The 14,781-nt window shown below is 40.4% G+C and overlaps 1 protein-coding gene across 12 annotated transcripts in view; it reads right to left on the bottom strand.

Moving 5' to 3' along the window:
- KANK1 (KN motif and ankyrin repeat domains 1) overlaps positions 1-14,781 on the bottom strand; it is a 246,536-nt gene that overhangs the window by 56,554 nt on the left and 175,201 nt on the right. For 9 of the 12 annotated variants that reach the window (XM_037998466.2, XM_007969400.3, XM_007969402.3 and 6 more), the window contains one exon: positions 11,950-12,069. In XM_037998466.2, the coding sequence (XP_037854394.2) occupies positions 11,950-11,986 (37 nt within the window). In that variant the 5' untranslated portion in view covers positions 11,987-12,069. Of the gene's footprint in view, positions 1-2,030; positions 2,188-4,367; positions 4,389-11,041; positions 11,382-11,949; positions 12,070-14,781 lie in introns of those variants that run through there. The other 3 variants (XM_073021541.1, XM_007969409.3, XM_073021542.1) reach the window with 3 other exon arrangements.

Below are 14,781 nucleotides of genomic sequence, written 5' to 3'. Positions count from 1 at the left end.
TAAAAGAGGTGAGGTGAGGTCTGTAGAGACATTCCCAAGAAAACAGTGGGAAAGAAGGAAAGCAGGCCAGCCAGCCATAGTTCCAGGGGCTACCAGCTCAGGTTCTTACTTACAGTTGCAACCAGCCCATCAAGCTGCACCAGAGAATAAGCCTGAGACAAAAGGAACCAACTGGAGTCCTACCTCCTCCCTCTCTGGCTGTGTTGTTAACAAGCCGCAACAGGCAAAGAAAGGCCATGGCAGCTAGAAGGAATGTTCCCAATGGCCCCTGACAATAATCTCCCCCTTGGACAGCCACAGTGTACCTGGTCACCTCTCTCTGGAACCCAGGGCATTTAATAGACAATGCCATGTTTCTCTCTTTTTTTTTTTTTTGTTTTTTTGAGACAGAGTCTTGCTCCGTCGTCCAGGCTGGAGTGCAGATCTCGGCACACTGCAACCTCCGCCTCTTAGGTTCAAGCTATTCTCCTGCCTCAGCTTCCCAAGTAGCTGGGATTACAGGCGCCTGCCACCACACCCAGCTAATTTTTGTATTTTTAGTAGAGATGGGATTTCACCCTGTTGGCCAGGCTGATCTCAAACTCCTGACTTCAAGTGATCTGCCTGCCTTGGCCTCCCAAAGTGCTGGGACTATAGGCCTGAGCCACCTCACCAGTGGCAATACCAGCTTAAGCCTGCCTTAGAGCAAGTGATGGAGAGAAAGCAGATAACTACAACTTTCACAAGAGGAGGCAGAACGCAAGAGTGTGTGTGTGACATGGTGAAAGCCATCTGTTCACCCAGGAAACATACCCAGGTGAAGCGTCACACATGGATTCACAGAGCGACCAACTGGGAACTTAGGGGAAAAAGCAGCAAGAAAATTGCAAAGTGTATAGCACATCAGATTGGCAACTGGCAGGGCTCAGGCCCACAAATTCTTATGCAGGTGCTCGGCCTGATTTTTGACCTGTATATATGCCCAGCATCATGCCAGCACAAAGTAGGTGCTCTGCAAATATTTGCTGGTTGAACACTGAGTCTGCTGACTCTGCAAGGACCACTAAGCAAGGCATTGTTGGGCATACAAAGAAGATGACATGATTCTTGCCTCTTAAAACACTCAAGTTTATAAGATTAGTGAGGCACACAACCATAACTCTTAATTAAAAGCAACTGATGGCAACAATTTAATAGAAACAATAATAGAATAATAACAGAATAGGAATAAAGAAGAGGAAGAGAGGAACTCCCACTGGGAGTATCTGAGAATGCTTGTTGGGAGAGGTGGGAGAGGTAAGAGAGGTTGCAGGACTTGAAGGATAAGAAGGGCTTATATTAATAGGTATGGGAAAGATGTTCATGTTAAGAGAACAAAGCCACTAACTGGGGAACAGGGCAGGGTAGGACTGGGAAACAGCGCTGGAAGGGAGCAGACGCCCCTATTTCTTATGCAACTCTTTGGATACAGCTGGTCTCTGAGTACCTGTTGTCACGGACCTCTGGAAAGGCCTACTGTGATTTTTATACACACAAGAATGGAAGAAACAGAAACAGACCATGATTTCAGCCAAAATAAGGCCCAAAACAAAAGTTCAGAGTTAAGAGAAGGAACTAATAGTTAGAGATTAAAGTTTGTGAAAGTGAGAATGTTTGGGGAGACAGAAAAGTAACAGAAGAATACAAAGCTCAATGATCCTTAATCTTGCCAGCCATCCTTATATATATAAAACCACAAAGCGGGGAGAAAAAGGCAAAGAAGGACCAATGCTCACAGCCTCGGGGCTGGTCCATTACCCAAAGAAGGAAAATGGCCACCCTTCTGCCAAATAAACCTGTATGGTCATTTAAGAGTGAGTGACTGAATGAATGAACTCACTGAAATGAAGTATTTCTATGGAGTTACATATCATTCCTTCCAGTGGTCCCCAAACACAACCCCAATTTAAATTCAGCAGTATTTGCAAAGTCTCATCATCAAAGTGTCCAGGGACAATATGCCAAAGGATAATACCCCAGAGGAAAAGCCCCCAGCCCTAAGCTCCCTTTACCTTTCTGGAAGATGTTCTGTCTCAGGTTTCTTCATTTACAATCAGTGTCCTGAGGTGTTGTGAATTCCAGCTGCTGTTTTCTAGCACCCAAGTAACATCTAGCATGTTCCTCAGAGAACATGCAGCTCCAGCACGTGTGTGATGCTCGGGCCCACTGGGATCCCTTACCAGATAGGCTCATAGGTAAGAATCATTGCTCTTATGATGCGATGCCGCTATTTCCCCTCACACTGCCAAACGGCTGTCCCTGGGACAGATTTGGAAGCGTGTAAACTGTGGTGTTAATGGAAAAATCCGGTGGCAAAGGGCATCAGTGTTTTGCAATTAATTTTTTTCTTCCTGTAAGCTGCACTGTTGAAATGGTTTGACATGCAAATCATCCCTCCTTCCCGACCAGTGTACAGACTTCCAGGTCTCCACCCTAGTGTGTTCTAAAAATCAGTGTATCATCAGGCTGATTCACCACTTGAAGAGGTGGGACACCGGTTGGGTTACATGCTGCATAAGCTCAGCAGGTACTTCTGCCTCCTCTGCCAGGTCACAAGAAGACAAACCAGTCTTTGTCGCACAGCTGAGGGGGAACATGCCAAACGGGTTGCCCCAAAAAACATATTCACAGTGCGTCCCTGAGTTGAATAAAGCATCCCACTCAATCCACCTAAAAACGCTGAGGGAAAAATAAATAAATCAGCTGCACTGTGTTGGGTATACGGACTTACATGAGGGGGATACTGAGAACAGAGGAAGAGAGAACTTTTTTCTGGTTTTAGTTAGGAAAAAGTAAGAGCTGATGCACGCGAGTAGGGTTTTTAAGATATTAAGCACTGGGCATATAAGTTACTGGAAATACCCCATCTCTCTCTTTTATGTTTTTAGTTGGGAATATTCTTCCCCCTTTCCTCCTGGAGACTCTTAAATGTACCTGCTGTACAGAAATACTTCAGTCGCCTTGGCCTAATGGACAGTTGATGCAAATGGAAAAGGCACTCAGTAAATTGGGCAGGGATGGGAAAACTGGGCAGGACAAGCTGAATCAATGTTTTCACAAAATTATTTGCAAAGTGGATGGATGGGATTTATCAACTAAACCAAATATTGTGAGACTAAATTCAGAAAGTCACACAGCTATCTTTTGATTCTAACAGAGATCATGTCCAAAGTATAAAAAGATCCCTAAGGGAAAACTTTTCCAATGGAATAAAATCATGAAAAAGGAAATAAAATAAAGTCGGTACTAGTAACTATTAGTAGCAAACTGTTTCCATAAATGGTTACTCTAGTACTACCTCCTTTAAGTAAAGGTTTGTATGGTGAAATTCCAATTCCACAACCTTTGATCCAGTTGGGAGGGAAATCAGGGATCAGGCAAATCTGGCCATAAACAAGGTAAGAGTACAAAGATTTAACTTTCAGGATAAGAACAAATCCCACAAATCCAACAATTTGTCCCTTAGCACAGCTCTCCCTTATGTCTGTAGTTCTGTTTTTCTATCTGTTGATTAGAACGGCCTTCTCATTTTTATAGAATATTATTTAATCTGAGTTTCAGCCATGGCTTGCTTTAATTAGGACAAGAAATCTGGTCACTATATATATATTTTAAATCTCAAAATAGCAGCATACTTATTTTTAAGTGGTGAGATAACTCATCATATAGACCTACCAGCTGAGATGACTAATGCTATACGTACAAATGGGCTGCATTTCAAAAACTTGTGTTTTCAGGATTCATAATGAACAGCAGCCCAAAAGCAGAACCAGGCTTAGCCTGTAAAACATGAGCATACTTTTCCTAAAGCATGTGGAAATGAGTAACTCAGTTAAGGCTCACTCCAAAAATATCCAACAGAGAAGCCAAGGAAGGAAAAAGAAAATAGTCTGCTTTTGGTTTTTTGAACTTAGAATTTCTATAACTGTTTGAATGAATTTTATAAAATCTGATTTCCTGGATGCGCCTTCTAAAAGGTTTTATTAGAGAAGTCTATCCAATGCAATTAAAATTTTTTTTGCCAGGAAAGAGCAAGAACTTATCGTTTCTGTGACTTTGAGAATTATGATAATATTTTTCATGCCAGATCAAATCAAACCACCTTTCATAGAAAAGGAGCCAAAGCAGTGGCTGTGAGCTTTAGTCACGATCGTTTTCCTCCAAGCCCATACAAACCTTTCTCAGAAACTGCACAAAGGAGATGAACTGAAATTATCCCAGACACAGGAAGAAGGCAAACCCTGGAAAAGGAAGCAAATGAGCTATACCTTTGATGGGTTCAGCGAGCCCACCCAAGTCATTCAAGAAAGAGGGGAAGTGCATAATCAGAAATAAATGCCAATACTCACAATGGGAAGTCTGCTGAGGAAGAGCAGAGCACAGAGTTTTCAAATCCTTGTAGGAAGGGCTGTTTTAATCCTTTGACTGGCTACCCAGTCTCTTAGAATAATAGCAACAGCTCGAGTCCTTAACACAGCGAATCTCCCTGTTGGGTATTTATTTTGTATGTGTGTGGTTTTTTTTTTTTTTTTTCCCTTTTTGGCACCTATAAAGTTGGTACTGGACAAAAATCCCCAACCAAAGGGTTTCTTTGCTCAGTACCCAGGAGCAGGAGCACAGATTTTCTCCTTCCTACACTCAAATAGGCTGGTACTCACTGGAAGATAAATCATCCTTCCTTGGCTTAGCTTGAGAGCTAATCGCCTGTCTGAAATCTGATGCTTAAGCCATTATGATTGGCTCAAGGCTTGGAGCAAGAAAGCTTATAAGGTGAAGCTGGCTACAGGTTAAAACATAGCCTTAAGAATTTATAAAACAAGCAAGCTCTGATGAGCGAGGGGCTTTTCCAAACCTCTCCGGGGAGTGGGGGAATTCTGGGGTTCTGATTAACCAGACAAGCAAGACTTCGAAACCCAAGGTGTCCCCTATTTGTAGGTGCTCCCAGGATTTTAACAGTTATGAAATTGAAATCTAAGAAGTAGTTACATTATCTTCTCAAACACCACCACTATAAGAAAATTATTTCATCTATAAACTTCAGTGTGAAATTAGCCTTCAAAAGACTAATAACTGCAGTTTCACTGGAAGTTGAAATGCCTAATCTAATTAAATGCAATTATTAAACACACTAATACTAGGATGAAGCTGTATGATGCAATAAATAAAGGAATTAGAATATGTTTATTAATTTGAAATAGTCCACACTAAGAAAAAAAATAACTTACCAACGTAATCCCTGTCAGGGAGGACGTTTTATTTTCAACCACTATACTTTAGGGTTTTATGCAGTTTTCTGAAATATGTACTTTTCCCTTCATCTGTTTAATCAGAACTTCACAGATATCACACTTCTGATTTTAAATGTCAACATAATAAAGAATCTTGAACAAAGGAAAAACGTTCTACATGTCTAATTTCTGGCTTAGTCATTAGCTGTGTGAGCTCAGCAAGTTGTGTTTTGTCATCTGAGAGTATGGAAGGAAGCCTGGACAACTGAAATGAAAAGACGCCCTTTTAGTTCTTACCTACAAGCTTATGGTAGGCTCCTACCTATGTGTTTATGTTTTACCCTCTCAGCTACTCTAATAGTATCCAACACACTACTTATGGGAGAATACAAAGCACAAATAAGAACACACATTTTAATCCTTCTGCAAATTCATTCAACTAGGAGACCCTGAAAAGTCACGGAGGGTACCCATGAATTAAAGCAGCCACAGTTTCTAATGAGTGAACCCTCTGCCTTCGGGGTAATGCTAACACAGATGACAGGTCTAAGACTCACCACTATGGGTACACCGCCTCTGCTGTGCTGTGTCTTTCCTTACAGATGGTCTCAGAAAACACCAGGTTGGTTCCAGCCAGACCAGTCAGTGCAAACTAGTCTTATACTTGACAAACAGCACATAATTCCTGCTGTCAGGTTCACTGCAGTGGGCTCAGAGTTCTGTTTGAGAAACGCTCCTGCCCAGAAAAATATTTACACAAGTGAGAGTGGGGTGCACCGCACTGCAGCATTCTGCCTACCCTGCCATGAGTCTGGCTCTGTCTGATTGACCCGGTCTTATCAGTGGCCTTTGTACTCATTTGAGATCAGCATAGAGACAAAAGCTGGAGCCAAATAAATGATCAAAATAACAAGATTCAAGCCCCACAACAGTTACTAAAGCCATGAAAACACTGTGCCCTTTAACTCAGTCATCCTGCTTCTTTGAAATTGTTGGGAAATAATAAAAAAAGGAGGAGAAAAAAGACCAGGCAAGATGTTCTCTGCAACATCAGTTACCATAGGGAAAATCTGGAAGCAGTCCAAACATCCAAACAAAAAAAGAATAATTCAACTGCTAGAAACACCATAAGGAATATTATACAGTCACCGAAAATAATAATTTGAAAATTGTTTTCCAGGAAGACTTGGAAAAATGCAAAGAATGTTAAAGTCAAGAGTTGATATCCAAATCTATAAAAGCTTATTAAAACTGCATTTGTTAGCCTGAAAAGGTTGAAAAAGAAATACTAAAAATAGACCTAGTGTGGAATTTTGAGTAATTCTTCTCTTCTGGTTTCCTATCAAATTTTATGTTATCATTAATTTAAATAACTTTTTTTTTTTTTGAGATGGAGTCTCACTCTGTCACACAGGCTGGAGTGCAGTGGTACCATGTCAGGTCACTGCAACCTCCGTCTCCTGGGTTCAAGCAATTCTCCTGCCTCAGCCTTCCGAGTAGCTGGAATTACAGGCGCCCACTACCACACCTGGCTAGTTTTTATATTTTTAGTAGAGACGGATTTTCACCATGTTGGCCAGGCTGGTCTTGAGCTCCTGACCTCAGGTGACCTACCTGCTTCGGCCTCCCAAAGTGCTGGGATTACAGGCATGAGCCACTGTGTCCAGCCTAAATAACATTTTAATGCAATTCAATAAGCATCTTTAATAAATAAATATGTATCTGTCTGAAAAAATATATTTCCAGGCTGTAAAAAAAGAAATAGCATGAGGCAAAAGCTATAATAAATTGGGGAAGGCAACTAGTAGCAAAAATAAAGACAATGAGAGCAGGCATAAAAAGTCACCTCCCAGTGCTCATCCATTATGTCACTTAACTGGGTTTAATGAGGATGTTACTACAACTCTGGCCCCAATATCATGGCGTCCAGCAGGGCCTGACAGGAGGGTACCTGGGGTGTTTCCTGATTAGCAGCTCGTGACAGGGACAAGCGAACAAGGGGAATGGTGCTATCCCCTGATATCTGACCAGCACTTTATGTTTTAAAAAGTGTTTTTACAGCTATTGTTTTATTTTTTCCCCGCACAACCACCTTGTGAAGAAGGTAGGATAGCTATTATCTTTCTTTCACAAATAAGCCACTTGTTATTTGGCTTCTAAAGCATATCTAAGCTCTAATTAAAGTTTCACAACATTAATTAGTGTTTAGAGAGGTATCAATCAGTGCATCCAATTTACAACATGATTCAAAAACTTGGGGAAAAAGCAGACTGCCTCATCCCCACACGCCAAAGAGATACGGCTATTTTCCTAACCAACGATCACCATTTACTTCCTAGTTGGCTATGAGAGAACAGTCAAGAGCAATTTATGATGCTCTTATCTCCTTAACAAAAGACATTAGAGTACTGTTAGCAGTACCATAATAACATGTTTTTTGTTTTTTGCTTTAGAGGTAGGGTCTGGCTCTGTCACCCAGGCTGGAGTGCAGTGGTACCATCATAACTCACTGCAGCCTCAAACTCCTGGGCTCAAGTAATCCTCCCACCTCAGCCTCCTGAGTAGCTGGGACTACAGGTGCATGCCACTATGCCTGGCTAATTAAAAAATTTTTTTTTTCTTTTTGGTAGAGCTAGACTCTTGCTATGTTGCCCACACCGATCTCGAACTCCTGGCCCCAAGCAATCCTCCCTCCTCGGCCTTCCAAAATGTTGGGATTACAGGTATGAGCCATGCCATCTGGCCTAAAATGTTTTAAATTAAAGAAAACAATACTGTACTGATCAAGAGAAGTAGGATGGAGGATCTGGTGAAAAAGAGAGAACACTATGAGGAATGACTGATATTGATGGGCTGATGGTAAGGAAGGGCAGGGGGTGCAATCCGGAAGGGGTACACAGGTAGGGCTGCGCACAAAAGTAGAACACCATTAAACTGAATTTTAGATAAACAATGAACACTTTTTTAGTATTTTTTTTTTTCTGGCAACTGTGTACACAGACTTCAACTTTCCCTAGAATGTACAATCCTTGAGGGCAGAAATTTTTGCCTCTTTTGTTCACTGCTGTATCCCCAGTACCTAAAACAGCACATAGTAGGTACTCATGTATATCTGGCCTATATTAATAAGGTTTATTTCTTAAGCTAAGTAGTGTGTACAAAGGTGCTTGTTATATAACTTTCACACATTATGTATGTCTGAAGTGTGGCATAATACGTTTTACAAATTACAGCATTAATGAATAGCTCGTTTTAAAAGCAGTTTCTTTTACCTAACCTCACTGAAGGACTCCAATGGGAAGTCCAGAGTATAAAAGGTTGTGAATCACCCCTTACACCCCATTTAAATGTTACATGGGGATGTCAACTTGAGATGATCAGTCGTCAGATGTATTTTGTGCCAAGGGCATGGTTTGGCCTTTCCCAGAGGCTCCTCTTTGGCTTGTTTTATTACTATTTCCATAGTCTTATTTTATTAAGACTATGGAAAGTGCTTCCTTTGCCACTGCCCTGACTCCATCATCACATGAAATTTCCCCTCATGCTCTATGGAGCCTGAGCAGCAATTTTCGGAAATTGAAAAAACATATAATTTACTCCACATCTAAAACTCCTACTAAACCCAAACAGCTTATCCTTTCTTCATAGGAGACCAGTAATTAGCCCTCACTAGCTGCCATGAAGCCCTTTTTATCTCACCTTCATCTAGGCTCTCTAAATGTTATTTACATGCACAGAAGTGTATTTATAACCCGCATCTCTTACATTGAGTATTTTTTTAAACATCGGAGAGGTGTTTCTTTTGTAATACAAAGTGGGAAAAGGTAAAGGAATGATTTTTATAAACATATTCTCAACCATGTGAAATATATAACATTTGAAGACTATATAAAAAATAGGAAGACATTTATTTCTAGGTGGTATTATCATCAGTAATTCTTGCTTTTGTTTTGTTTTGTTTTCAGACAATACGACACTTTTAAATTTTCAGCTGGGTGCGGTGGCTCATGCCTGTAATCCCAGCACTTTGGGAGGCCGAGGTGGGCAGATCACCTGAGGTCACGAGTTCAACACCAGCCTGGTAAGCATGGTGAAACCTCATCTCTACTAAAAATACAAAAATTGGCCAGGCGTGATGGCATGGGCCTATAATCCCAGCTACTTGGGAAGCTGAGGCACAAGAATCGCTTGAACCCAGGAGGCAGAGGTTGCAGTGAGCCGATATCGCGCCGCTGCACTCCAGCCTGGGTGACAGTGCGAGACTCCATCTCAAAAAAAAAAAAAAAAAATTTTTTTCTATGAGTGTCATATATATGGTATACACACATTTGTGTTTGTATATACATATATGTATGGATGCGTATTACTGTGTGCGTATATACATATACAGACACATACACATATATATGTTTGTGTATATATTACTGTTTATGGTTGAGTCTCTAATTAGATTTGCTTACAGACGTACAGGGGTCATGGTGACTAGAATAAGTAAAACATCTCCCCCTTCACAGTCCAGATACCTGTCTGCAGTAACAATTCATACTCTGACACCCTGAAAGTCACAAATCAGAGAGCTTTCTTTTGCTTTCCACCTCAATGCCTAGACCTGTTAGGCAGGATACCAGGTGGGAAGGAAAAGTTATAGCTTGCTTGATTATTAGATCTCAGGAACAAAGAAAAAAGGTAAGTACAGAACAAACCAAGTTGGAAAGGAATTAGTGGGGTATGTATTTAAACCTATGAATAAAAGATTTTGCCCAAGGCACCAGAAGAAGGTTGAGGTCTTGAGGCACCAACAACCGTAAACACCTCTTCTCCAGAGTGTGTGAATGGAAGCAAATGGAGGGCAAGGGAGGAAACCACATCATCAGAGGGAATTGAAACCCACCCACTATACTTGAAATTTCATCTTTCAATTTCCTCTCTCATCAAATATTTTACTAGAGAAAGCCATCATAATTCTGATTTATTTATTTATTATTTTTCTGATATGGAGTCTCACTCTGTCACCTAGGCTGGAGGGCAGTGGTGCAATCTGGGCCCACTGCAACCTCTGCCTACCAGGTTCCAGCCATTCCTGTCTTAGCCTCCTAAGTAGCTGAGATTACAGGCACGCGCCACCATGTCTGGCTAATTTTCGTATTTTTGTAGAGATGGGGGTTTCGTCCTGTTGGCCAGGCCGGTCTTGAACTACTGAGTTTGGGTGATCCATTGCCCTCGGCCTCCCCAAGTGCTGGGATTACAGGTGTGAGCCACCGCCCATAATTCTGATTTTTCTTACTTCATTTAGGTAAGTCCCTGAACTTCTCTGTGACATTACATAGGAATGATGATGACAGTAAAATAATAGCTTAATCTCATTAGATTATTGTGAGGATTAAGTATGAAAATGCAGGCAAAGCATTTTAGGCACTATGGTGCATATTAAGTGTTTAATGAATGTTAGATGTTATCATTCATGTCTTTATTATTGATAGTAGTCCCACAGCAGAATCTACAAAAGTCTCAAGAAGCTGGGCAGTGAAAAGGTCAAAAATGGAATGGACAGGGAAAGATCAGTCATCCCAGAACAAACAACTGAGTTTATCTGGGTTTGGGTTACAGTGTTCTACCCAGAGGAGATACTTGCAGCTGAGACTGCTAGAATAAAAAGTCACATTCATGGGCTGAGAATGCCCACTTTAGAGGTCATTTCCTGCTGTTGTCTTCAAAAGTGCTTTACGGCTTACATAGCTCCCGTAAGTGTTTCTGGTGCGCTCACTGGTCCTAAACCGGCAGGTGGATATACTTACCGATGGTTTACATGTGGAGAAATAGCCCTGCCCAATATTTCATGGTTGGTGCTGGAACTAGGACTCAAATTCAGGTTTCCTGGCTCCAATTCTACACTTGCTCCAGTATATAATGTTGTCATTTGAAGGTGTTCAGAGCCAGCAGAGGTAGGACTCTGAACTCAGACGCTCAGAAAACATTTCTGCATAGACGATTACTGTTCTCACTCATTCAGCTATCTGGCAGATAACTCAAAAAAGAAATGAACACTCGGCATGCCATTTTGGGCAGGTTGTCCCCATGGTGATGTGTCTCTTAGGAGGATCTTCTCTGCATTTCGTGTATAGATTTCTCCCAAATCTCACAGGAGCAATATTGGAACAGAAAGTGAAACTATATAAATCTCTAATACAACCAAAATAAGAATTCAAATACATGTCTTTATGATTCATAATATGGTTGTTGCATATTCCTCATAGAATCACTTTACAGAATATATACTTCCCTTCCCCGCTTTCTCTTTGTTTAGCAACATCAAACAAAAGCTGCTTGGGAGTGGATACTAGGAATTGGTTTTAAGCATCCAAACTAATTTCCTCTCTCCTCATTCAATCCCTCAGAAAGAAGTGCAAGAGGAGTATACATTACATTTGCATCAGCATTCAGGATTTAAATTTGTCTTTCAACACTTCAGCAGAATTGACTTAGGTAATAATTTACTCAACTGATTTCAGTGCAAGACTCTAAGATAAAAGCAAATTTTCTGAGAGTAAAACAAAACAAAACCAAACTTCAATGGATAGAAAATTGCTTTGAAACCCTAGTTATCCAGGCAACTTGCTATTATCCGTTCATTATTAAAGAGAATAAAAAATTAGTTTGGGAAAAGACATACATTTAACACACACACTCCAGAGCACAGGGTTACCTGAGGCACTGCCGTTAACCTTTGTGGTATGAGCCATGCTGGCTTGAGCCCAATGATAGATCCACAAAGGAGTGAGGAGTCATGCAAATTTTATGCATCAAGTTCTCAAAGGCATTCAACCTGAAACAATAAAGAGAGTCTCATCAAAATGGATCATTTAAAAATATGTACAACACTAAATCTTAGACTTCTGTTTACAAAGATGACTGCTAACAGAGAAAGCAAATCAGAATGGGGGAAGAAAGACTGTAGATCCAGGAGGTGACTGCACTGGACCTGGCAGTATGGAGATAACACCCATGGATGTACCAGTGGCTACATACTGAAAGGAGGTCTCTACACATAATATTCTACGGGAAACAAAACTGGTTCTCTAGAAATGTGACTATTTTAGGAAAGTGGTCACCAAATACAAACGACCTCCTAATGTGTAGCGCTATACAAAATATTTTTGTTTTTTTAAGCATGTCTTCCTTTCCAAATTCTGGTTCAAAAGGTTCATTTATTCAACTGCATTTCAAAGCAATTATTGCACGAAATGTTTACATTTTTAAAAAGATTAACTTTATGGAAATTCTTTTGAGATATCTGAAGTCTTTCTACCAACGCCTCTTTCTTACATGCAACCAGCTTTCTAAAGCACAAATCTGATCCAGTCAGTCCTCCTCCTCTTAAACAAACAAACAAAAATTCATTATCTCCCACTGTGCTGTTGGATAAACTTCAAATTGTTAGAGGCATTCGAACCAGAGTAACTCCATCTTGAATAGGGGCTAGATAAAATAAGGCTGAGACCTTTATTTTAAGTCTACATTCCCAGGAGGTTAGGCATTCTTAGTCACAGGATGAGATAGGTCAGCACAAAATACAGGTCACAAAGACCTTGCTGATAAGCAGGTTGTGGTAAAGAAGCCGGCCAAAACCCACCAAAGCCAAGATGGTGATGAAAGTGATCTCTGGTCATTCTCACTGCTCATTATACACTAATTAGAATGCATTAGCATGCTGAAAAACACTCCCACCAGTACCAGGACAGTTTACAAATGCCATGGCAATGTCAGGAAGTTATCCTATATGGTCTAAAAAGCGGAGGACCCCTCAGTTCCAGGAACTGCCCACCCTTTCCTGCAAAACTCACGAATAATCCACCTCTTGTTTAGCATATAATCAAGAAGTAACTGTAAGTATAATCAGTTGAGCAGCACATGCTCCTGCTCTGCCTATGGAGTAGCCATTCTTTATTTCTTTACTTTCTTAATAAACTTGCTTTCACTTTACGGATTCACCTCTCATTCCTTTTTGTGAGAGATCCAAGATCTTGCAGTCTGGATGAGGACCCCTTTCCGGTAACAAAATGATAGAGCATGGCACATAGTTTTGAAACACTGGGGTCCACACTGGGCAATATATTCATTTTATATTGATATTTCTATTTAAAAGTTACCTGAGATTACCATAATAAGACTTATATTTCAAAATTTTAAACAAAAAAAGAAAAAAAAAGAAAAAAAACACTGTTTCCCCTTTGGTTTTTCCAAATACCATCTGAAAAATACTAGCAAACAGTAAACAATAGTATATATAGAAATTCCATTTCCATAGTGCTCAAACTCTGACTCTAAACCCATGAAATGAGAAGAACTTGGGTGAAACAAATTCTAAGTTGAGAACTGAAGTGTCAATTCAGAAACCCACATGACCTCCTAGCAACAGGATGCTAAAATGATATCCGTATACACTAATTCTAATGCAGCCATTGAAATCATGTAAGTTTTTAATAAGGTAAAATATTCAAAGTATGTTGGTTAAAAGAAAAACAAAACTGTATACTATCCTAAACCTAATTTTATTAAAAATACATATGTATGTACATATTTAATTTAAACAATGAGAAGTAAATGTACCAAAACGTTCACTGTGGTTGCCTCTGGGTGATGAAATCATGGATTTTAGCTCTTTTCTTATTTTTGTAATAATAATTATTAAAAATAAATATTTAGGCCGGACGCGGTGGCTCACACCGGTAATCCCAGCACTTTGGGAAGCTGACGCAGGCGGATCACCTGAGGTCAGAGTTTGAGACCAGCCTGGCCAACACAGCAAAACCTCGTCTCTACTAAAAAATACAAAAATTAGCCAGGCTTGGTGGTGTATGCCTGTAATCCCATCTACTTGGGAGGCTGAGGCACCAGAACCACTTGAACCTGGCGGGGCAGAGGTTGTGGTGAGCTGAGACTGCACCACTGCACCCCAGCCTGGGTGACAGAATGAGACTGTCTCAAAAAATAAAAATAAAATATAAATATTTAGACCCTTTCTGTCAATGTTGTTTTTTTTGTTTTAAAAACCTCAGGGAAAAGAAAGGGTATTTTTAAAAATACTATGCAAAAAAGGAAACTATCAGGCTACAATCATGAAGTACAGGGGTCGGAAATATAAGTAAATAAAAAAGGAAGGAAAAGGAAATGGCTGATTGCTTTGATCACACAGGGTGAGAATTTCTTGCCACTTAGCTAGTGAAATTTTCCTCATTGTTTAAATGGGTTTGCACCACAGTTCAAAGCTAACTACCGTGAAAGCAACTCAGGGTAAACTGAAAAGGAATCTTTTTTCTCTCTTTTTTTTTTTTCTTTTTTAAACAGATTGCTTCTGACAAGCCTTCCCCCCACATGGCTTTTCCAGCTACAGTGACTAGCACTGTGTTCACCCGGAGAGAGGAGATTCTAAACTGTCCACTCCCTGCTGATCCTTAGTTTCTGGCTGGTGGCACACCAGGACAGGATGGCTCCAAGCTCCCTGATGAAGGGGTGATCACCTGACTTTCTCTTGGAA

This window comes from Chlorocebus sabaeus, chromosome 12 (assembly GCF_047675955.1).
Source record: "Chlorocebus sabaeus isolate Y175 chromosome 12, mChlSab1.0.hap1, whole genome shotgun sequence".
Lineage (NCBI taxonomy): Eukaryota > Metazoa > Chordata > Mammalia > Primates > Cercopithecidae > Chlorocebus > Chlorocebus sabaeus.
The sequence above is the reverse complement of the archived record's forward strand: the minus strand, read 5'-3'. Positions and strand labels throughout refer to the sequence as shown.